Raw genomic sequence first — 22,992 nt, 5'->3', positions numbered from 1 at the left:
GATGAAGAAGAAGAAGAAGAAGAAGAAGAAGAAGAAGAAGAAGAAGAAGAAGAAGAAGAAGAAAAGAAGAAGAAAAGAAGAAGAAGAAAAGAGGAAGAAGAAAAGAAGAGGAAGAAGAAAAGAAAAGAAGAAGAAGAAGAAAAGAAGAAGAAGAAGAAAAGAAGAAGAAGAAGAAAAGAAGAAGAAGAGAGAGAGAAACACCAAAAAAACTGCTAACTTGTCTCAGGTATAGGCCATTCCAGTTTCAAAAATATGGCTAACCACCTCCCCCCAATAATCAACCAACAATATCAAAGGTCAATTCAAACATTCCTAGTAAGAGCCCTGACAAAAAGTTAAATAGGGTCAGGGTGTAGCTGTAGCAGAGCACTAGTATACACAAGACCCTGGGTTTAGCTCCAGCAACATTAAAAAAAAAAAAAAGTGATATTAATGCATTAATGCTGTTGCTGCTGCTCTGGTGCTCTATCACTTAACTCCTCAACCCCTGCAGAGTCCTCATGCTACCCCCAAGGCTCCACAGTGGTCATACCTTTGTCACAGAGCTGTCCACCCCAGTTGGTCTCACAGAGGCATTGCCAAGGTTCATTGCATGTGCCGTGGACACACCCTGGGTGCGGGATGCACTTGTCGCAGTACAAGCCCTGCCAACCATATTGGCACCTGCAGACAGACAGCATAGCCCTTCGTTAGTGTTTTGAGCAGCTAGGGATATACACAGTTATAAAACTCGGTTGTTTGTTTAATCATGAAGGATAGGGTGACAGACTTTCCAGGCTTGCCAGGAGTTCTGTATTAATATTTTCACAGTTAGGCTAAAGTTGGTCCTCTAGAGCTTCTGTCCCCCCTTCTCCCCTCCCACAAAAGGAGAGCTGTCTGGGGAGCAGCCAGCATGGGGTACCCTCTACAAAGCCATTCTATTCTCAGGCTCCCTGGTAGGGAGTGGAATAAATCAATCCCAGGTTCTAGTCAGGGCAGACCATACAAGGGGAAGAAGCCTCTGGTGACAACAGCCATACAACTCTGCAGGCTGCATGTGACACCTTCCTCCACCTTCCACACAACCTTGGTGCACAGAATTCAGTGAGACCTGAGAGCGGCAGGGAAGTGCCTCACTGGTTTTGTAGAATCAAACCTCACTACAAAGACCTGGCTCTCTAAACCCATCTCTGTAGGTAGGAGAGAGGAGCAACAGATAATTCATGACCCATTCCTCTGGCCTGGCATGCTTGCTGATTTATAGTTATTTCTCACTTTAGAAAAAGAAAAAAAGAGGGTCAGCTTAGTCTACCTAGTTTTGTAGGTGTAACCTTCACCTGGAGTGGGAGAGGGCAAGGCCTCAGACCACTCTCCCCCGTCAAGTTTCAAGCCCTCTGCTACTTGCTGGGGAAAGGCAGAGACTAGCAGCAAGCAGCTGGACAAAGGCATGAAGAGGGAACAAATATAGATCCTGAAGATTCCACCTAGAGCAGAGCCTAGAAAAAGGCAGGATCAGATCCAGCTACTTCTAAATCTCTCAGCTGTGACTCTGGGGAAAAACAACAACAACAACAACACCCCACCCCCTGGCAGTCTTCCCTCCCCAACCAGAAGGAAGAGTTCCAGAGAGCTGGAGGCAAAGAGCAAATCCTGGTCATGGGAAAATTATAGAAATCTAGCTATTAGCTAATCACCCAGGCTGAGAAGCCACTGAACCCTTGAGAATCCTGATTGCTTCCTAACTTCTCAAGACAGCCATCCAAGCCCAAACAGGGACAGCCGCTAGAATGTGGGGCTGTTAATCAGACACAGGACTCTGGTGTCTGTAAAGGAGACCATCAGTTGAAATAACAAGTCACTATTTAAAAGACTGACCTAAGAACAGAGTATGTCATTTGGTGGGAATGATTTTCGTAAGAGGCAGATATCCAAGCTAACAGGAGGTAGAAGGGTAGGGAGCCATTCAGTCAGATTAGTATTCTTATCTTAGGAGACACAAGGGAGCTGATAGGACCACAGCAATACCGCCTTCCCTCAATGTCCCAAGTGATGTTATGCTTCTTCAGTTTGCCTAATAAAACCAAGCAGGACAGCTGAGGACCCAACCTAACCTCCTAATTAATGAAGGTGTAATGCCCAAGCGTAAAAAAAAAAAAAAAAAAAGAAAAGCAACCATGGAAGGCCATGGATGACTTCAAATGAAAACAAATAAAAATCCTGACCCTAACTGAGACATCTACCAAGTTATCCCAGTGTAATGATAGATGATCAGCATTCTCATGAGAAACTGAGAGACTTTCCTGAGATGATGACTCATAATTAAGTTTGATATTATTGGCAGACTAGCACTAAACCTGCCTGTACACCCAGGAAGGGGCAACCTGAGTCTACCTGGGCACAACAAAACAAGTGAATTTTTCTCCTGTGGGTGACTCAAAAAAAAAAAAAAAAAAAAAAAAGCCCATGTAATACATAATCCAAAAGACAACTTACAGGTAACTTGCCATGCAACTATTTCTGGAGCAGGACCCAACCTGAACTTCCTTAGCTGGAAGGTTCTGTTTTGATTTTCTTTCAAGGCAGTGAGAAGGAACTGGGCTGGGAGACTATGCAAATGGCGTGTGGGAAAGTTGCACCTTAAGTAAATAAGGGCACTGGTGCGTGTCTGGGCAGGGAGTGGGAGGTGAGACTTCGAAAGAGAAAGGGCTCAATTCTGGAAACAAAGCCTGTTGTTCTGGCTGGGAGGGACCTCCCCTGCCCAGCAGTGTGTTTATTCTGATGACAGTAGCACACATCTCAGCCAGCCTTGCTGATACTCATCTCAGTAGAGAGCAGGCTGCAAGGCCCTAATATAACTGCTGTTCTCATTTTCTCCAGAACAGCCTTCACTAGCAGTCTCTGTAGGTGGGTTTCAGCACCGTCTCTGACGGAGATGCTGTTAGACGCCACAGTCAGCTGCGACCAGGCACATCTCTAGTGGGCAAATCCTGTTCAGGCTTCTTGCAAATCAGCTTTCAGAATGCAGGAAGAAACAACTCCAGGACAACCTGTTCTTAGTTTACTTCCAGCTGACTTGAATCCCTCTTCAGCCTTAAGTTAGCCCTCCCAAGGCTCAGGAAGAGAACATAGGGCACAGTGAAGAGTCATCAAGGGCAATCCTACAGGTAACCAGTTAAAGCAGCAGCCTCGGTGTTTACTAAGGGAGAAATCACATTGGCAAATGCACACTCCTAGGCCCAACTAAAGGTTGGGAAGTCAGTGGTAACTGGGTGGTGCCGGGGACCTGTACTTCTAACAGTTCCCTGTTAATTTTATAGTTTGGGGGCAATACAACCAACCCATCTGGGTTGACCACAGACCCCAAAAGTCAAAAGCTACATTTCAGTGAGAGCACCAGGTACCTCGTTGTAGGAGTTTGCGCCTTTAGACTGTTTAAAAACTGACCTTAGCTCAAGTCAGAGAAAGAAGCCTTCCAGAGCAAAGGTGACAGGACCAAAGGGTTCCCTTAGCGTCTTGCTGAATTTGCTAATTCTTAAAGGCTTGGGGGAGAATAAAGCTTGGGGCCAGTGAAAATGCCAAAGACACCAAAGGTATTTCCTGAAACAAGGCTTTTCCAAATTGGCATAATGTCCATTTCAAAAAGCCCCCAAAACCGGCATCGGAAGGGGAAACAGGCAGGCTAGGTTTCCGTTTGGCTTCAGTATTGTCCTGGACCATAAAGAACAGACTTCAAAGGCCAGCAGCAAAGTCTACATTCATCAGCCTCAACTGAGCAGATTCCAGCACAGCCATTAACCTCTCAGCACCAGCCCAGCTCCTGCCTGCAAAGGGGCCAGGAGATTGTACTAATCCCATTCTAAAGAATGCTGGACTTTTGCCTATTGATGGGAAAAGTGGGGGAGGGTGACAGAGGGAAAGCCAGGGCGGAGGAGGAGACACATGAACACAAAGCTACATCCCAGTTCAGTCCATCAGCACTTAAGGAAGATTACAAACATGTCTTATCAATTTACAGAACAGTTAATACATGAAGATGCCAGCTATGCCCGTTAAGACTTTTTGGTTGTTTTTTTTTTTTTTTCCCCCACAAAAGAAGTGCATTCCACAAAACAGCTGGTATGATTTAATAAGCTTTGGATGTGCCTGTTTTGTTTTGTTTTTCCCCCCAACTTATTCATCCTCCTCCAAAGAAAAAGAGGCACATTCACAATGAAGTCAGTCTCTGTGTTGCATCAAAGAAAAAAAAAGAACAAAAGGAGAAAGTACCGGAGATCATCGGTTAGTCGTCATTTACCTGCAGTCACCTGGGATCTTGCAAGAACCATGCTTGGGACTACAGCCCTGCCGGCATATAGCTGGGAAAAACAGAAAGTTTCATTAGTACACAACACTGCCTATACCTTGCAGGCCACTGGCCTGAGAGTGGCTGAGTGCATAAAACTGGGAACCCAAATAACAAACCCAGGCTTAAACGTCAAGGCCATGTAAGCAGATCTTCAAAATGAAATACTATTTGGGGACAAAAAGAAGGTACATGATGGGGAAAGCCCTTATCATGTCTATTCCTTGAGCTTTGCCTCGGCCCAGTTTCCCTTACAAGAGACAGATGATAAAAAAAAAAAAAAAAAAAAAAAAAAAAAAAAAAAAAAAAAAAAAAACATCCTACCCCAACACTGTCTCTCACCACAGTATCTTCAGGTGAGCCTCCCCACTAAATGACTGGTTTCAACCATCCCATGGGGCTAAAGAACAAGGCTAGCTAATCTTGTGGCCAAGAAGCTCAAACAGCAATTCAATACTAGCTCACTGGAAAGAAAGATATCAAAGAGAGAGAGAGAGAGAGAGAGAGAGAGAGAGAGAGAGAGAGAGAGAGAGAGAGAGAGAGGATGACAGAGAGAGAGAGAATGACATTAGAGAACTTAAGTATTTGCTATTAAATTTTAAAAAAACAATTATTTAATATATTGAGCATCTGACATCAATTTCAGAAGTGCCATTCTTTAAACAAACTGCTGTCAGTCATACTAGCTACTAAAGAAAGGAATACAGTCCAAGAGACCACATGCCATCTCATGCCCCATCCCTCACACTTCAAAGAGTTTATCTAATTATTATTGTACAAATAAGCAAGGTACATTATATGTGCATGAGGGAATAGCATATGAGCTCGAGCCCCCAACTCTATTGCTAGGAATTAGAATTGTTAATTCCAGGAATATAAGGGACAAGAGACAGTAAGGGCCTCTAAAATCTTAGACTCCTTCAGATGGGTTCAATCATAAGGAATATGAAAGTACAAGGTGACCACCTATCTATCCCCTCCCCTAGAATGCCACAACCTCACAGATGCCCAGTGAAACTAGCTGCAGTGACACATGAGCTGGGGGCAGTTATTCCCCACAGCGCTGTCTGTTCGAGCAACCCTGTCCTGGCCTGTTCCTGTTTGGCATCAGGCTCCTCAGAAACAGTCTGAGGAGGAGAGGTGGAAATAGGAGAAAGGAATGGGAAGGCAGCAGATGAGGCTGAAGGAGGAATTGAGCAAGGATATGGTCTCAGCTGGGGTCCAACTTCCTAGAGATCCCAGGGGAACCTCTGGAGTGTGAATCTTATTCCACAGCTTTAAAGCAAAGGGGCTGGCCTTTGTAACACCCCCACCTCCCAGTGTCAGTCACTCAGTAACTGTTCACTGCAGGGATGGAGCAGAGAGTGGTTCCTGCTTGGCCAAGGACAACTCCCTAGAGAAGGAGCAGCTGCGAGCTGTTAGCAGCCAACACTCATAGCAGCTGGGGGATGGGGACACCAGCTGGTAGAGGAGAGCTGGACAGGGTACCACCAGAATCTTCTACACACAGCATCTTCATGCTTTGGTCCGAGATAACAGTAATATCCTGCCCTCACACTTGACTACTGAACGGTTTTGAACCTGGCACCAAAAGTGATAGGCCAACAACATTTACCAATCCACCCAGCTGCATGCACACATACCTTTGTTACACTCAGGACCCATCCAGCCTTCCATGCAGGTTTTGTTGCCATTCTGGTCACAGGCATAGTGTCCAAAGAAGTCATCTCTAGGCCGACAGAACTTATTGCAGCCAAAGCCATAGTAGTGGTCATCACAAGTCACTCGGATCTGATACTCAAAGTGGGCAATCCCAGTATTTTGTTTCAGTGTCTGCCATTGCCGGCTGGGGTTTATCATGCCTGAGTGAGAGGCCTTTTCAATTATACTATCAGGTTCTAGAGGGGGAGAAAAAAAGATGAAATTCATTAACATCACAATAGCCATCTTCTGCTCTGACCATTTTGGCCGCTTTCAAGCTACAAACACACATAACACAAAAATCAAACAGTAATGGAAAAAAGCTGTACCCTCTTCCCTGTATGCCAATTCATCACTTAACCTCATTGCCAGGTGCTTTATATATTTTCTTGTTTGGCAATACCATTAAATTCATGCACCTCATCCTTGCTCTATGGGCACTCAAGTCATTAAAGTTAGCCTCATGATATTCAAAGCTGCAACAAGCATGTTGAACAAATCTGCCCATGAATGTGGGGCCAGCAGCAAGAAATATCATACGGAGGCTAGTGCACACAAACAACACACTCCATCCCCACATGAAATCCCCAACTCCCTGCCAGCAAAGCCCTGTGGGTCTGTCCCACAACAGCACAAGTTGCTGCACCAGCAGAAGTACCATAGTCTGATCTCTGCCCAACAGATAAAACAGTGTCTTTTAACTGGCCTTCAGTGACAGTGACCATTTGTGTTTGTCCCTGTGCTCTATGTCGTTTGCTGACTTTCCTAACATATTGCTAGCCACACTCTTTTGCAAAAACTTTGAAATATTATAGAAGGCTGCCCCTTGGGTAATTTTATTTGTACAGAAATTTTACCATTCCAGGTAAGGTTAGCAATCTTTATTTCCATTTTACTTCCAAGATTCCCTTGGAAAATCTCTTTTCTTCACTGAGAAGCCAAGGGCTGTATTGCAACACATGAAAAACAAACACATTAATAAACAGTAATTCAGCCTGCAGACGGGTAGGTTGAGGCATCATTGTGTTTGTGTCCGTTTTAAGTCGGGCTCCTTAAAAAATGCCTGCTAGGCAGAGTAAATGTCTAAAGACCAAGCAGTTCTCAGAAGCAATAAGACCTGGCCTCTACACTGAGGTCACCTGCAATCTAATCTAAGAGAAGAGACAGGTACTAAAATAGCTCCAAACCCCAGAAGCAAGTAGTGCAGAAGGATGAGAGCAAGTAACAAGGCTCTAAGTCAGCACTCAGCCTGGTGCTATGTTTGTTTTCTTAAACCTGCCAGTCATCACCTTGTCAAATTCAAGGCCACCTTGGAGAGGCAACTTAGGCCCTACTTGCAATGCCTTTGTGATTCTTGCACACCCACATGACTGTTTTTCTAGGCCTTGGGCCTGTGCTCCTTGACAAAGCTAGACAAGCCCTACAGGTGACCAGGGGAAGAACTCTTGGGTGGCTCCATCCACAACCAACACAGCCCCAGCCAGTCTGGATGGTGGTGTGGGCAGGAAAAGTCCTTGAACAAGCCCATGTACCTCCTTCAGGCTCACATCCAGCAGCAACACACAGAAGAACCATGTGCAGGTAACACTGTACTTGAGTTTTTGCAAATATACACAGATCAAAGAATGGCAAAAAAAAAAAAAAAAAAAAAAAAAGCCTCTCCATTAACTGCCTGTTTGTTTTGCAGGTTCGGTTAAGAAATGTAGCGGGCTATTACCTCGTGGTTGTGAAGGAATTATTAAACACAGTAGCCATGCCACTAAGGTACCTTAGCTTCTCCCAGACATGAGACCAGAGGTCAGGAGCATCCTGACCTGCCAAATGATGGGCAAGTCTATAGTTATTGCACTTTGTATCTACTTTCAGGAAATGCTGATGATAATTTAAGAACCCTCAGGAGAGCTAACAGAGCCATAAAAACAACTTCACACCCTCTGAGAAGAAAGGCACCAGTATATGTGACATGCTCTACACTGCCTGGGTTGTGGAGCCTGAGTTTATTTTGTGATGATTCTACATTGCCACCTGACTCAGCATTTCCACTAGCTCAGGCCACTAAGTACTAGGGGCAGCTCAGCTGGGGTATTCCAGCCCAAGGACTGGAAAAGAATGTTAGCACACATCCTGGTAAATTTCCATGGCATAAAAGTGCATCATGAAACATACACATGTTCTTGTACAACAAAAATAAAGGAGGAGGGAACACAAAGAACACAACTCAAGAACTAAGAAGAAAACCTAGATAGAGGCCTTAGCAGAGAAGTCTCAGCTGTGTGGAAGCCTTGGTCTCAAGGATTCCTGGTTATGCTTACATATCCATTAATCAACTGAACATTACCATATACTGAAATTCTTTGCTCAGGTAGAAAAAGAGAAACTTGGATCTTTATATGCTACAGTCCTGATCCACATTAAAAAGGGATGGAAGACTTAGGGTGGGAGCCAGCCTTGGAACTTAATCTGGTCTATACTCTGCTCATTAGGGTTAAAGGCAGAGCTGATGTGAAAAGGAATTTTGTCCACAGACTCAGGGATCTGCCTGTAAGTTACATATAAAGCCAGGACATTTGCAACTGGATGAGCTACCAAAGATTAGCCCACACCATTGGACTCCTTGGCATCGTCAAGTGCTTTGGAAGGGCAGAGGATAAAGAAAACAAAGAACCAAATATCCCAGGAAGAACAAACAGTGCACATCAAGGTCCTGAGACAAGAAAGAAATGTGATGCACTCAAGGATGAAAATGGTTAAAGAAGCCACAGATACAGAAACAATAGACATGGTCAAGCCACAAAGAAAAGGAAGAAAAGGCACACCAAGATCTGACCCAAGGGCTATGGGAAGCCATTAAGCAGTTGGCTTTAACCATTAGGATGACCAGCAAATGTTATGCTCAAGAAAAAGGAACAAAGATGGAGACGATATTGGAAGTTGACCAGAGCCAGGAAGGACAGACCATGTGGCAGTCATGCTAACTCAGATGCAAGCAGGCAGTGAAGTGGACCAGGGCAGCGGCAGTAGATGTGGCAGGAGGCAGCTGGATTCATATGGAGAGCAAAAGGACAAGACCGTCCAGAAGTTGAAGGCTGTGTAGATATAGATGACAAAAGAGTACACAGGGGACTTTCAGCTGTATGGCTTACGGCACCGGTTGTCCAAATACTGATGCTTGTTGCCCAGAAAGGGCTCTTGGAGAGGACAGACCCCAAATTTGGCTTTGACCACTGAATTTGTGATGCCTTGGAAATATGAATGAAAGATGCAGATGGTGAACAGGAAAGTACAGGAACCACCAAACTCATAATGTAAGTTTCTTAACTGCAATGACAGCTTTGACTGTGTCACCCACTCTTCCTAGAAACTGAGATCTGAAAGCACTTTGTTCTCATCTCAGTTTTCCTTGTCTCCTACCCAGGAACTAGTTATCCTCGGAAGGGATGAGATATCCAGGAACCCCAAAGTGTACGGATTTCCATTGCCTAGAAATGTGGAGAACCCTGGGGAACTGTGGATGGACTGTAGATCCCTGGAGACACACTCCGGAGTGTGAGATGACAGACAGCACTGCCTATATGCCACAGATGCTAGGGTGGGAATCCTCTCCCAGGTCCCTATCAGACATCCTGACCTGGTCAAGGATGGATATAGATCCATCCATTGGATTACTCGAACTGCCAGTTGAATACCATTCCTGTACCAGTGTGGGTAGAAGGTCCACATCTTTACCCCTATGCATTGAATTGCATTTAAGGTAAAATGATAGAATGTCTACACAGAGCTCAGTGTTTGGGGGAAGGGGGACAGAGAACAGACAGGTATCCATAACCTTGGCTGGCATCAACCATAAGCAAGCCTGATTGGCAAAGAGCCCTACCACTCCCCTCAAAGTGTAAATGACCTTCATAATGAGGCAGCTGAGATCCTGGCCTTCCATGAGCCCCTTCCTAGGCAGGGATGCCAAACCAAGAGAGCATCCCAAATGTCAGGCAGCCTGCCTCACATGAAGACTGGGCAAGGATTCTGTGACCCTAAGAGGCTCACGAATCCAGCCGTGCTGAAATGCCAATGAATTTAAATGCAACATCACGACGCCCATGCCAGATACTAACTACCTTTGGCTAGAATAGAAAAGCACAATGATGTTGACAAGGGACATAGATCTGATTAGCAGTGCAAAATGTAAGAAATAGTAAGCCAGAGAAGCAGAAGGCACATGACAGAGAAGGCAGAGAGCAAAGGTGAAAATCTGTATTCTTCCTGAACAAAACAAAGAATTTCAGAGAGAATCAGGTTTTCCAATGACAGGCCAGCTCTAGTAATAAAAAAAGAAACTGTCTATTTTGATGTGAGGGAAAACATGTTAAGTTACAGTTGACCACTGTCACCTAGGCACACCTTCACTGCCTCACCAGCCCCCACTGTACCACTCTGCGGGCCTAGAAAACAGAGCCATCTTTCAGAAGGGACAGGGCAGGTCATGACTTCAGGGGCTCTGAAATTCTGCTTCAATGGGAGGTTTGTGGTGAGCAGTGTGGGAAACTCAGACTGGCTTGAGGCTCACCTGCACACCCAGTGAAATTTAAGGTTGGTCTTTAGAGCCCAGCACCTCCCGGCTTTATCTTTCTGATGAGAGATTAAACGCTCACTTCAAATTTAAATGGACTTTTAAGGAGTCATTACTTTGATCCTTTAGCAGTCTACAAGGTTTTAAAGTTGTAAAACCATTAAGATCTCCATCCAGAGATAATCTAGGTCCCTTTTCTGCAAGGACTGAGTAAACCCAGGGAGTCTATTCTGGCTACTTAATATTTCAGATGGAAGTTCTAGGAAGTTAAGGAACAGACTCCACAGACAGGTTCAGCCCCGGTGGGGGGAGGGGCGCTGGGGACTTTGGCAGAGTTGCCAAGCGCTGCACTTCCAACAGCATTTAAAGAAGAATTCCCTGAGGAGATACTTACGAACAGTGTCGTTACTGGAATCCCATGCCTCCACCAGCAAAGTGTAGGACCTCTGCAAGACAGGTAAGCAAAAGTTCAGTTACTTAGATATAGGGGATCAATGCTTAGATGCTGCAATCTCTGGGCCTCCCTGTGTGCTCTGCCTGCCACCGCCCCAAAATAGAAAACCAAAAAGGCAACTGGATATTTGAAGCCAGACCAAACTCAATTTTTGTCTTCAGCACTCATTCCAGGTTGACAACTCCTTTCACCCAGCAGGGGCACACTGGGGCTCAGGCCAAGCAAGCAAGGAGCCCAGAGCACTGATCAGAAAATAGTGTACCTCCCTATATGGGAACACGTAACATATAGGTTTCCCAAAAGTTTCCAGTCCCTAGTTCTAGTGCATGAGAAAAAAACCCACACAAAGAATTTATCCCAAGCCAACCTACTCAGGTATTTGTACTGAGAGAGAACTGCTTGGGTTACGCTTTGGGCCCTGGTAGTGGCAGTCCCTAGGGAGGCCCCCTTTTCCCTTTCAGAACCCCTTTGAAAGCCCTGTCTGTGTGAGACCATCCCAGCTCCCACAAGTATCAGGTGACTCTAGGAAGAAGGAGGGGTAGGCTCAAAGAATTAAGACAAAGGCAGCAACCTAGCTTGGGTGGTGGGGTGGGTTGTGGCAGTCTGTGGGAGAAAAGTACAAAGGAGAGGCCCCTGCACACCCATGGGTTATATTTATTGATGAACGTATCTGTCAATAAGATCAAACATTCCTGGAATGATCAGTTAGGTAACTTAACAAATTCCCAGGATACTGGCAAGATGCCAGCTATCCTACTGAAGCACTTGCTGTCTTCTAAGTTTGTCTCTGAATTCTTCCCTCTCTTCCCCAAGACCCAAGCCATTAGCAAATTTCCACTTTTACTCAAATCTTCGCTCACAATAGGCACTCAGGCAAAGCTTGCTAAGCCTATCCGAGGACTGAAGAAATACAGTGGAGAAAAGAAACGGAACAGGTTTGTGTAGCCTTGCTCTGCCACCGCCATGAACCCATGCAATGCTTATGGTGCTCAGATAACCACAACGCCACCAGAAACGCTACTGCCAGGGTAAGAGATGGCACCGATAGGGTAAAGGCATGGGAGAAAAGCAGGAGGTTTCATTCATAAATCAAGGGCAGCTTATTACTCTCTCAGTGACACAGCAGGTCTGCCCTGACTACAAAAATATCTTGTGATAGACCCTGCCTTGGAATTCAGCCGAAATATGTTTCATACTTACAGCAGGATTCCATTTCGTTCACTGATAACTGTGGGAAAATGCTCACAAAGCAAGCAAAACCAGGCAAGCTGGGACACATACCCAGCCCTCTCCTGTTAGTGGCTGTGGGTCCAAATACATTGTTATTGTCGTTAATATTTTATTAGTGAAAGTTACACCTTATTTACAGCCTCTTTAAGTTTCCTAGGACTTCCTACAAATTATAGGACTCTTCCCTAAGAGCACAAGAAATTATATTTCTCTACTGATTCATGGTGAGAGCCAAGTCGAAATGAGGCCAGATGTGTGGCTGATTCTGTATAATTAAGCCCTTCATTTGTTGGTCACGTTGAGGCCCACATCCTTCACTTCAACAATATTGCTGTAATTAATCCTCTGATTAAATGCATTGATACCAAGAGTTTTGACAGACTTGCACAAGCACTAAACACACATAATACCCACAAACACCACTGCAAAGGAAGGTGCCTTGGAACCAGCTGGCACAGCAGTATTCTCTCAGCTTTGTATTCAAGGCACAAGACATCCTTAGACCTTGCACAAGAACATGTAAGATCAAGCCATCTTCGAGGTCCATCTTGGATTCAAAAGTTGTTGACCAACACTACCCAGGCTGGAGCGAAAAGGCTGATGGTATGATCCCTTAATCCAATGTCTTCCTTTGGGGAGGTGCAAATGGGCTAGAACTAAGGGTAGGGGCTTGCAGTGACAACAGTCAAGCCTGGACTTTGCTCTCTTGAGAGCCTGGATTAAAGTTCCAGGTCTCCTGAGGCATGGGTGCCCTGCCTTCAGAGAAAGGATTCCCTCCAAGGCTTTTATTAAGAGGCATTCTTCCCTCCCACTCCATCCCCACACTATAGATCAACAATCAAGATAATTTGGCAATGATTATTAGTTGCTAGGGAGCTTTAATTTTTTCCCAGGCCCACGCCTGACCTCTGTACATCCCCAACTTATATGTCTGAACACTGAGATTCTAGACCATGTGTACCTCATGTACCTCATGTCACTCAAGCAGATAGCCAGTCACAAATCAGCCACATGTAACTGGCTGCTATGAAAACCCAAAAGAGGTCAAGTTGCCAGTCCTAGGAGGGTTTGGAAGGGGCTTAGAAAGGCAAGTTTTGCTCAGTCTTAACTTCACACCCAAAACCAAACAAAAAGCAAACCCTGAGTTTTGCTGGGGTTCAAACAATAAAAGACTTTGAGGAGTCCCCTGGGTTTCTTTGTGTGTCCTCGGCCTCCCCAAAGTAGTAGTCTGGGGGTAAAGCAAGAGGCAGGATAGTTACCAGATCTTCCATCTAGATTTGCAAGTGAGTCACTTCTGGCCCTTCCCAGCCCCAGGCTCAAGGACATCTGGCAGTGTGGCAGCTGACTTCCATTCTTGTGAAGCATCTAAAAGTACTGGTCAGCTTTCAGAATGGCCTTTTGGGAAATTTCCATGCAATTTTACCTACAGAAGAGTCTTGGCATCAAAGTCCCCAAGGCATCTCACAGTCACCAGGTTGCCTTCCCAAAGCTCGGTCACCAGGCACCTCCTCCTATCCTCTACACTTGAGCTGCCGGTCTAGGGTTCATTCTTTGTCCTGCCCCACTCCATGGTGGTGGTTACCTTGGCACTGGGCAAAGCAGTAAGCACTTAATTGCCACATTAAGCAGGGGGGATGTGAGAAACAAAGGTGATTGTGTTGGCAGCTGGGAGCTTCCTTTTCCTGGCAACAGTGGCAGCCAAACCAAGCCCTAAGAAGTGGCTGCCTCCCCTCCTGCCAAGCTGACGGACACAAACAAACCGCCATCCAAACAGCACGCGTGTGGAGTCCAAAACCCCAGACCACTGGGACAGACAGGCCCGCCAGAGGCATGCACATCCTGGGAATGCCCCGAGTGCCAACACAGCCATTGTACATAGCCTGTTGGCCCCGGGTCTGTCAGGGGCCCTGCATGCACTCTGCTGACTCAACTGTTGCTTCCTGTCACTTGTCCTGTATTAGCAGTATTTCTGGAGAGGCTCCATTCTTCTCTGTAATCCTCACTTCAGTCAGTCCAGCCAACTCTATTGTCCTGCCTGTGTCTGGGTGGCCAGAGTATAAAATATTCCCGTCACAAAACATGTGAAACAAAAAAGATTTCAGAGAGTCCATGTGTGGGCACACACAATTCCTGTCTTTTAGGGTTTTGGCAAGGTGAGGGGTGAAGAAAAGACCACTCCCCTAGTGCATGCAAGCTGAAGCTCTAGTCAGAGAAAGCAACCATTTCTGTGGGGTTTGACATGTCAATAGAGAGTGATCTGGTTACAAAGGGTGATTTTCTCATCAAAGCCCACCTCAAAGGCTCACCAAGGGGCCCCAGAGCTCATATCCAGATTTGAGACTCTCAATGAGAGGCCCCTAACCCCTTTCCCATCATTACCCTTACCTGTTTGAAAGGCATCCCACTGATAATTAAATGCACCAGTTACAAAAGGGTGGTGAGGTTAATAGATAGAATACCAAGAAGCCAGCCAAGCACAACCATCCAGTTCACACAGAGCAAGCCCAAACAAGAAGCCTTTCTACTTATTTACCAAAAGTGCATAAAAACTGGGCTGAGCTGGTAGAGGACTCAGATTATTCACATGTCCCCTTTAACCACTAGGAGCCACCCTGGGAATGTCTTCCCCACACATGTGCTGCTCCAGTAAGAGATGTTACTGACACCATGAATAAAAGCCAAGGGGGCTGCTGTGGACCAAGCAATAATCAGAAGCCAGCCAGCAACAGTTTCTGAACCCAAGACCCACTTTCTCTCACCTACAATGTTAGAATCTTCACTTTCTTGCCTCCAAATATGTCCTCCAGCCCTTGGAAGAAAAGGTTAAGCCTATTTTGTTTTAATTGTTTTTCAAGTATATTTAAGAGCTGCAGTTAAATATCATTTCTGAGCAGCTAGAATCCCAAAACATTGGGTTGGGGAAATAGCTCTAGAACTTTAGCAAGGAGAATTCTCAGGCCTAGTAGTCATTATGGATTATCAAGCTAGCTGTATGCACACCCACAGTTTATGCATCCTCACATTGTTGTGTAATCTGGAAGCCCGACACCGGGACCAAATTTGGCCCTTCTTCAACAGGAACAGCGGCTACTTTGAATTTGGCTGGCCAAGCTTTCTGCTTGCATTCCTGTTTTCACATGTGAAATGTGAAGACTCCTTATGGCCTTGGCCTTTTTTTCCTCACAAACAGCCTTTACAGCCATGCTAAATTTCCCACTTGTCCTCTGTACAAAGTGTCCCAAAGGTCCCGGTACTTGTAAAGATGCTAGGCAGTACTCAGACTGTTGGCTTTCTGGGAAGTTATATATCTAAATACATTGCTGTAGTCTCTTCTTCTGACCCATTCAGCTTCCAACAGCACTGGTCCTAAAGCTTCACCATTTTCTACAAATGTTCTGAGTCCCTTTAGAAATATGGGTGTGGAGCTGGAGGGATGCAAACTCTTGTAAGTACTGGAAGTTTGAGCAAGTTGCTAAGAAACAAGAAAAGGAGGAAACAGAGGGTTATACCTGCAAGAGAAGGAAAACTATTAGAAACCAGTAAGTACTCGGAACAGCAGTCCGTGCAGGTCACAGCTGTTCTACTGTTTGCAAGCCACCCTGTCTCACTCAGTGTTCCCCCAAGTCCAGTGATATAAACATTTTTGAGGAAGATTTCTTAAAGGGAAAGAATGTTTTCTCCATACACAGAACATCCCTTGCGCTGAGTACATACACAAGGGTGTTGTTTACACACACGTTAAGCACACAGGTAAGGTACAGAAAAAAACAACATAAAGAGAATCTTATTCCTCTGTCATCCGTGTGTCCACACACACCTACAGGAAAGATGGCAGAGAGCATAATCATAACCAAGGACTGGTCATTTACATTCTGTGACTAGCCACCTGATGGCAACTTGACCCTAACTGGTCCAGTTCTTTAGTGACTCAGGCTGTAAATGTGAGAAGAGCTCACACTGGCATCCTTCTGCTATGTTACAATCACATTTCATTACCTTTTGCTAAAATAATGAAAGTGGATCTCAGCAAGACTCTGAATGGGGTCAATAGTATTTAAAGATAAAGCCAGATACTCCAGTTGTTTGACCCAGGTTTTAAAAAATAAAATAAAATAAAGCAATTGCACTAATGCATTTTTAATGAGCAGGCACTAGTGGGATTTTTTTTTTAACTAATTTGGGGAGGTGAAAATTAACCATTTCAGTGATTTATTAATGGTTATTCCCAAATCATTTCTTGTTAAGCCCAATTACCTGTCATAATGATATTCTTCTTATTACCCAGTACCCCAAATTGAGAATAATAAATCAAGCTGGTTGCTGAGGCAGAGTTGCCTTGCAATATGAATGACAACACAACCAGAAGCCACTGACACAAAGCCAGAGCAGTTGACACCAAGTGGGATGTAGCCCAAGGGGGATATAACCAGACATGACACTGATATGGCAGGGAGGCCCACTTCAGAGCATCTCACATGCTGGGATGCAGATTGTGTTTCATATCTGACCAGATCATTTCCTCTTCTTCCTCTCTAGACCATGAAAGGGGGCCATAATACCAAACAAAAGACAGGTATTACATGACCTTTCTCACTGGACTAGCCTTGCTAACCACAGTGTTTCCCTTCCCTTGTAAGCCAATTTAGGAGGACTTAGCCCAAATGACAACTGTGTCTGCTTAGGGGTTGGCAGCTTATGTGGCTAAGAGGCCAAGGTAGCCTGGAGTTTTTGTTTGCTTTTTAAACTCTGTCTTTCTCTTGAATTGTATTACCTATGCACCACATTCCACTCTTACCTATCCAAGAAAAAAAAAAAAAAAAAACAAAAAACTTCTTTTGGTTTTTGTGGGGAGTTTTTGTTTTGTTTTGTTTTGTTTTGCTTTAAATTTGTGGTGCTTGGAGTCAAACCCAGAGCCTTTCAGAATACTGGGCACATACTCTGTCAGGTACACCAACTCCAGAGACCAGGTTTTTAAGACAAGCTTCTAATGTTAATTAGCAAAAAGTGCATGAAGCTGCGCTATCCCCTAGCAGGATGGAAGCTGAAGGCTTTCACTGAAGCAAACACTCACCCTGGAGTCATTCTTGGAAGTTACAGACAGCAGCGTTTCTCTAACCGCAGTGAGGAAAATAAACTAAAACAATACACCCGAACTTCAGTTTCTCTTGGGAAGTACAGCTTGTATTTCACAGGAGGCCTTTTTTGGGGCAGCAGGGTGGAGTCTTGTTTATGAGTGATGCATGTACTTGGCCCAGCTTCAAAAGAACCACATTCTCAGTGCTGACCCAGTGGGTCGCCCTCTTTCTAGAAAAACTGAGTCTATTTCTTGGTTGGTGACCCATGGGGCCCAAAGGCACCGAAGAGTACTAGCAAGTCAGTGATGGCAACCTGCTAGCCACTCATAGGGTTTCACCTCCCTGTCTGTGAAGAACTCTCTGCTAGGTGTCAAAGGCAGACAGCCACACGTCTAGGTCACTTTTCCCCAGCTAGCCCATAGAGGAGCAAGCCTGTCTGTTTTCATCCAAGCCATCCTCCCTCTGACCCCTCTCTCCAAAATAAACCTCAGCCAGGCCTGCTGGGTTTTTTTTTTTCCACATCACTAATAAGATTCCTTTTATGGTCTTGTGAAAAGCACGGGGGTCGGGCTGGTCCTAGGGAGGGTGGAACCACCTGCAGGCCCCTTCCTCCTAAACTCCAAACACAGTTCAAGGGCAGCCAGCACTCACCCTAAGCTTGGACCCAGCCAGATTTAGAGGTGGCCAACCTCTTTAGCTTACAGTTCTCCCTAATAGGGGATTAACAAACAAGACAAACATTCTTTGTAAAAGTGAAATCCCACAACAGACACAGCCCGCAGATCTGAAAAGAACTTCACCTACAACAGCAGTCCCCTGCCAAAATAAGACCCTTTTAATAGCATGTTTTTGATAACTGTCTTATCGCACCCATAGCAAAGGCCAACTCCTGTAAACCCAGACTTTAAGAGCCAGCTCAGCTTCGTACATAGACTGAGCCAGACAGGCTCCTCTCTCCCGCCCCTCTTCAGAGTTTCCAATCACAGCCCAAACTCGCGGGTAGGAGGCAGCAGAGCGCACCCCATCAGAGCACGTGGCGGAAAGCAATCCTCCGGGGCACAGAGCTCCCCCCTCTTACCACCCACCCTCGGAGCTCAAGTTTGGCCAAGCACCAGTCCTGGCAGCGAGTCACGCCTCCTGGACAACGGGCACACCCCCACCATTTCCCTTTCCTCCCCTTCTGCAATCGCACCCATCTTCCTTCCACCCATTTTGGGATGTTGCAAGGGCTTTGCTGCAGAGTCTGCCAGCTGTACGCCGGCCTCAAGCTGTTCCGAGGGCCGTGAAGGGACATGAGAATGCATGCACTTGCACCCGAAAACACTACTTCCAGCGGGCCTCCCCTTCTAAGCCTTGCCACAGCCCCGGAAGGGCTTGTGAAGGCCGTGTGCCCTCCGGACGAGAGTGTGCGCCCGCCCTTCCCGGGGAAGTTTGCAAACACAGCTGTTCCAGAGCTGGGGAACCGCTGGGAGCGAGGCAGCCAGGGCTACACCGAGCAGGGGCGGGAGAAAGGGGCCGACAGGGGGCGGGGGTTCACAGACTAAGGCCCGGGCACTAGCCGGAGACACCCCTGCAGCCGCCACCCTAGGCTGGGAGAGCGCCCTCCAAAACACCAAAATCTCCCCTGAAGTCGCGGGAAACCGGCTCCCCCACACCCTGCAGGAAGGACACACCCGCCCTCGGGGCGGCTCACGGGAAAGAGGAGGGTGCCAACTTGGACAGCGTTCGGAGGGCAAACTGTGCGAAGTCGCCTTCCAGGGCGCTCTGAGTTTCAGTTAAGCAAAAAGATCATCTATAGTGACCTCCTGGTTGGTGGTGGCTATTCCAAGTATCAAGTACAAAACTAGCATCCTTGGGAATTCCCCTCCCCCCCAGTCCTCTTCAGTGGCCCCAGTTCAGTAAGCTAAGCAAACACCATCCAGTGTGGAAGAAGACCCGCCTGGCCCATCTCATTTTAGGTCTAACTAGCTCTAGCATGAACTCTCAGACTCGCCACCTCAAAAGCCACTCCACTTAGGGCCAATTCAAGCCAGGAGCTATTAAATCTTCTCAAGCGAATACAGGGCTCGTCCCCGCGTTCGATTCCATCTGGGAGTCGGTTCACTCACCGGCCAGGCGAAACTGAAAGGCAGAACGATGCGGTTACGGTCGTTGCTGCGGCTGGCCTTGAGATTGAAGGTGTTGCCTCCAATGACAGGCGTGGACCCTGAGCCGAAGCTGCAGGGTCCCCCGGCCGTGACGCGGAACTGATACTCCTTGAGGCACACTTTGAAGTACGTGTCACACTCGTCGCGGATGCACTTGCGGTCGCCTGGGTTCCGGGCGCCGCCGCAGCAGTTCCCATTCTGCAGTTCTCCGTTCACGTTCTGCATAGACAGGATCTCCAGCTCAAACTGACCCGAGGCCCCGCACACCTGCCGGCGAGGAAGAAAGGTCAACGCGTGATTAAGTTTTTTTCTTGCTAAGTGGAGACTCCTTGCGACTCCCCACCCCCTAAGCCGCGAAGACTCCTAGGCGGCAAGTGAAAATAATTTGGCAAAACTAGGTTCAGAGCTTGCCCTGATTCGGGGGCATAAAAACCAAGTGCGGGAAAAATCGGAGGACTGCCCCGAGGGGCCAAAAGACCACACTCTGGCCAGCCTAAAGGAGTTTATCTTTCGAGGCCGGAGACTTCCCTCTGGGGAGCCGGCGTTCCCAGACCCACTATAGATCCTAGGATGAAGAGTCGGGGTCAGGGAGCCCGGTGTCCAAGGACTCGGGAGCTTGCTCTGGGAGCCACAGCCGCCCGCGTCCAGGAGAAGAGCGCGGGGAGTAAGAGCGGGAGAGAGACTCTTACCTTGGCTCGCAGGGCACAGAGCAGGGCGAGCAGAAGACTCAGGGGGCGCCCGGGCCGGCCGCGCGTCCGTGGGGACCGCATCGCTGCGCCGCGCGCCGCGAGCACTCCGGACGCCGCCGCCGCCGCCGCTAGCGCTGGTGTTCCCGCCGAGGCTGCCGTCGCCGCTGGCCCCGCGGCCGCCGCGTCCCGGCTCTAATATACTCCGTAGATTGGAGCATGCACGACTGGAAAACAACACCACTTTTCAAAAGCCCTTTCAAGAGCAGCGCGTTCCAGAAGGCAAAGAGGCCGGCCTCCTTTTATTATTCTGATCGCTTCTTTGAGGCGCTCCCCCTCCTTTTCCACCTCTCGGCTTTCTTTCCTTCTCTCGCGCTCCCCTTCTTTTATTATTATGATTATGCGCAGCCTTTTATTCCCTTTCAGATTAGCTGCATGGAACGAGGGGGAGGGAGCAGGAAAAAAAAACCTGAGCCTAGCTAGCCGGCCGGCTGCAGGTAACACAATGACGCGTGCCCGCCCGGCTCTCGGAGAGGGACCCAGAGCGCCCGTCTGGGAGCCGCGACTCGGGCTGGCCACCTCTACCCAGCACGAGGAACAAGGCGCATGCGCGATTGTTAATATTCATAAGGGGCGTGTCCGGCATCAGGCACGCCCCTTTCCTCCGGGTTGTTGGGGAGGGGGAGGAACTTAGAAGGGCTTGGGGGGCTGCGAGATGTGGCGGGTGGCTCCGTCGTCCTGGGGGTCCCCCACGCAGACCACTGCTCTGGGGACCTCGGGCCAAGAGAAAGAAAGGACCCGGGGGGAACGTGGAGAAGCCGGTGGCTCTGAGACGCCCGGAGTGCCTCTGCCCGACCGCCCCCTCGATGCGCGGCCTGAGCGCCCGGGCAAGCCCCAGGTGTAGGCGCCGCGGTGCGGCCGGAGCAGTTGGGGCGGGCGGCTTCCGCCTTCCGAGCCGCCTGCGTCAGCTGCGGCTTTCGCCCCGGGAGGAGGGACTGCCCGCCGGGAGACCGGGCGGCTCCCAGCGAGCGAACGAGCCCAGAGCTCTGTGCTGGCGGCGGCGAGACTGGCGCGCTCGCCGCCGTCTGCTTGCCCCGCAGAGGCGAGCTGGGTAGACGCTGCTGGGAACTTTGAAAAACTTTCCCGGAGCCAGACTTGCCGCAAATTCGAGGGAAAATCTCGGCCGCGCGCCATCCCTTCCCAAATCCCAGTCCGTGGAGCCTCGGAGGGTTTCCAGCTTCCCTTCCAGACCGCGCCAAGGCAGAGGCGTGGGGAAGCAGGGGAAGAGGGCGGCGGGCACCCAAGGACTTTGCTCAGGATTCAGGGAGGGCTTGCAGAGACGCGGAGGGCTCCGCCAGCCTCCCGCCCCCGCGCAGTGGCGGGATTGCACCTGTAGGCGGCCTCCTCGTTGCTCTCTGGGTGGCGAGGCGCGGCCTGCAAAGGACCTCACTACTGTCGCGGGCCACAGAACTTGGCTTCTCCTGGGTAGTGGTGGAAACTGATGTCATTTTCCACCTTGAGTTAGGCCTTGCAATTAGCAGAGACACTCCTGGTCATGATCAAGGTCAAAAGGAACTCACAGACCGGTTGAAGCCTCTGCCAGCCCCTCTCCAGCTGGGTTTAAGCGGAACTCTTTAGATTTCCATTTAAAGAACTTCAGGACTAATGGGGTTTCTTTATACTTTGCGTTGGGCCTGCGGTGAAGAAAAGCGTGACTTTTCCCTAGATCAGTTCCACACTCTAACCCTCCTAGACAAAGAGCATGATAGGTTAAGGAAAAAAGTTTCCAACATGCTGAATTATGACAGCATAGAAATAGATGTATGTGGCAATCTACATTTAAAGAGACCGCGTATAGAGAGCGTCAGATACCATTTAGTGGGGCCATGAAAGCTGATCGGTACTTTGGTTCAGGGCTAACAAAGGTGATTCAGCAATCTTGGCGTTTGAAGACCTGGAAAAGGTGATTTCTTAATGGCAGTGCTCTCCAGCTTGATCATTCCCGGGGAACTTAATAATTGGGAAGCACATAGCCAAAATCAGAATGAGTTTGCAACTGGTCACAGAATCACCTGGCTCAGGCGGCAACCACCTGGGCATTTCTCAGTAGTCCCAGCCCCCTACCACCAATCATCACTAATACAAAGCATTGTCAGTGTTAAGCCAGTGCAGGTTTTACCCACTAACGTTTCCAGAAACATTTGTCCCCACTTCTCATTCAACTTCCTCACTTTTACCCCTAGTCACCAAATTAGGGTGTTGAATCATGGTTTTAAAGCAAAGGGTTGGTGGTGTGAAACAAGCTGCACAGCCCATTAAGGCTGGAGTGGTCTTAGAATGTACAATCCTTGAGATTCTAAGGTTTGAAGCTGTCTTAAAGTTTAAAGCTGTATCCAATTGTCCATGCCACCTGGGAGGAGGCTGAAGATTCAGACATTTAGTTGAGAAGTTTTGAGCAAATCACCTGAGTTACATTGGAAAGCTATCTGGGATTACAGTTGTCCTGCTAGTAACATTCCCTGCTCCATGAAAGCTGAGATCAGTACCTGTGCACTGGTGAGTTTAGCTCACTTTGTTAATAGGAAAGAGTGTAGTTTTGAGTAGTGAAAAGCACCTAAATAACAGGAATGCTGATCACTGATAAACTCTCACAACAAATAGCACAGAACCCCTAGTCATTTCTGAGCCTGGGAATGCATATTTGAGGAAGACAGTTGTGAATTACAGGGGATTATTTCAAAAAATTTCACTTGGGGCTCTTCCAGTGAGCTGGGAGTCCCCCAAGGAGCTAGTTACATTTACTGCAATGGACCC

The 22,992-nt window shown here is 47.6% G+C and overlaps 1 protein-coding gene across 1 annotated transcript in view; it reads right to left on the bottom strand.

Moving 5' to 3' along the window:
* Positions 1–20,760, bottom strand: part of Jag1 (jagged canonical Notch ligand 1) — a 35,432-nt gene extending 14,672 nt beyond the window's left edge. Inside the window, exons 1-6 of the mRNA XM_051183288.1 lie at positions 20,182–20,760; positions 19,454–19,759; positions 10,981–11,032; positions 5,965–6,219; positions 4,274–4,334; positions 533–663 (exon numbers count right to left, since the gene is read on the bottom strand). Coding sequence (XP_051039245.1) covers positions 533–663; positions 4,274–4,334; positions 5,965–6,219; positions 10,981–11,032; positions 19,454–19,759; positions 20,182–20,262 — 886 coding nt within the window. The 5' untranslated portion in view covers positions 20,263–20,760. The remainder of the gene's footprint in view (positions 1–532; positions 664–4,273; positions 4,335–5,964; positions 6,220–10,980; positions 11,033–19,453; positions 19,760–20,181) is intronic.
* Positions 20,761–22,992: the final 2,232 nt, after the last annotated feature.

The sequence above is a fragment of the Phodopus roborovskii genome, unplaced genomic scaffold, assembly GCF_943737965.1.
Source record: "Phodopus roborovskii unplaced genomic scaffold, PHOROB, whole genome shotgun sequence".
In the NCBI taxonomy this organism is placed as follows: Eukaryota; Metazoa; Chordata; class Mammalia; order Rodentia; family Cricetidae; genus Phodopus; species Phodopus roborovskii.
Note: the sequence above shows the minus strand (reverse complement) of the source record. Positions and strands in the feature narration are given on the sequence as shown.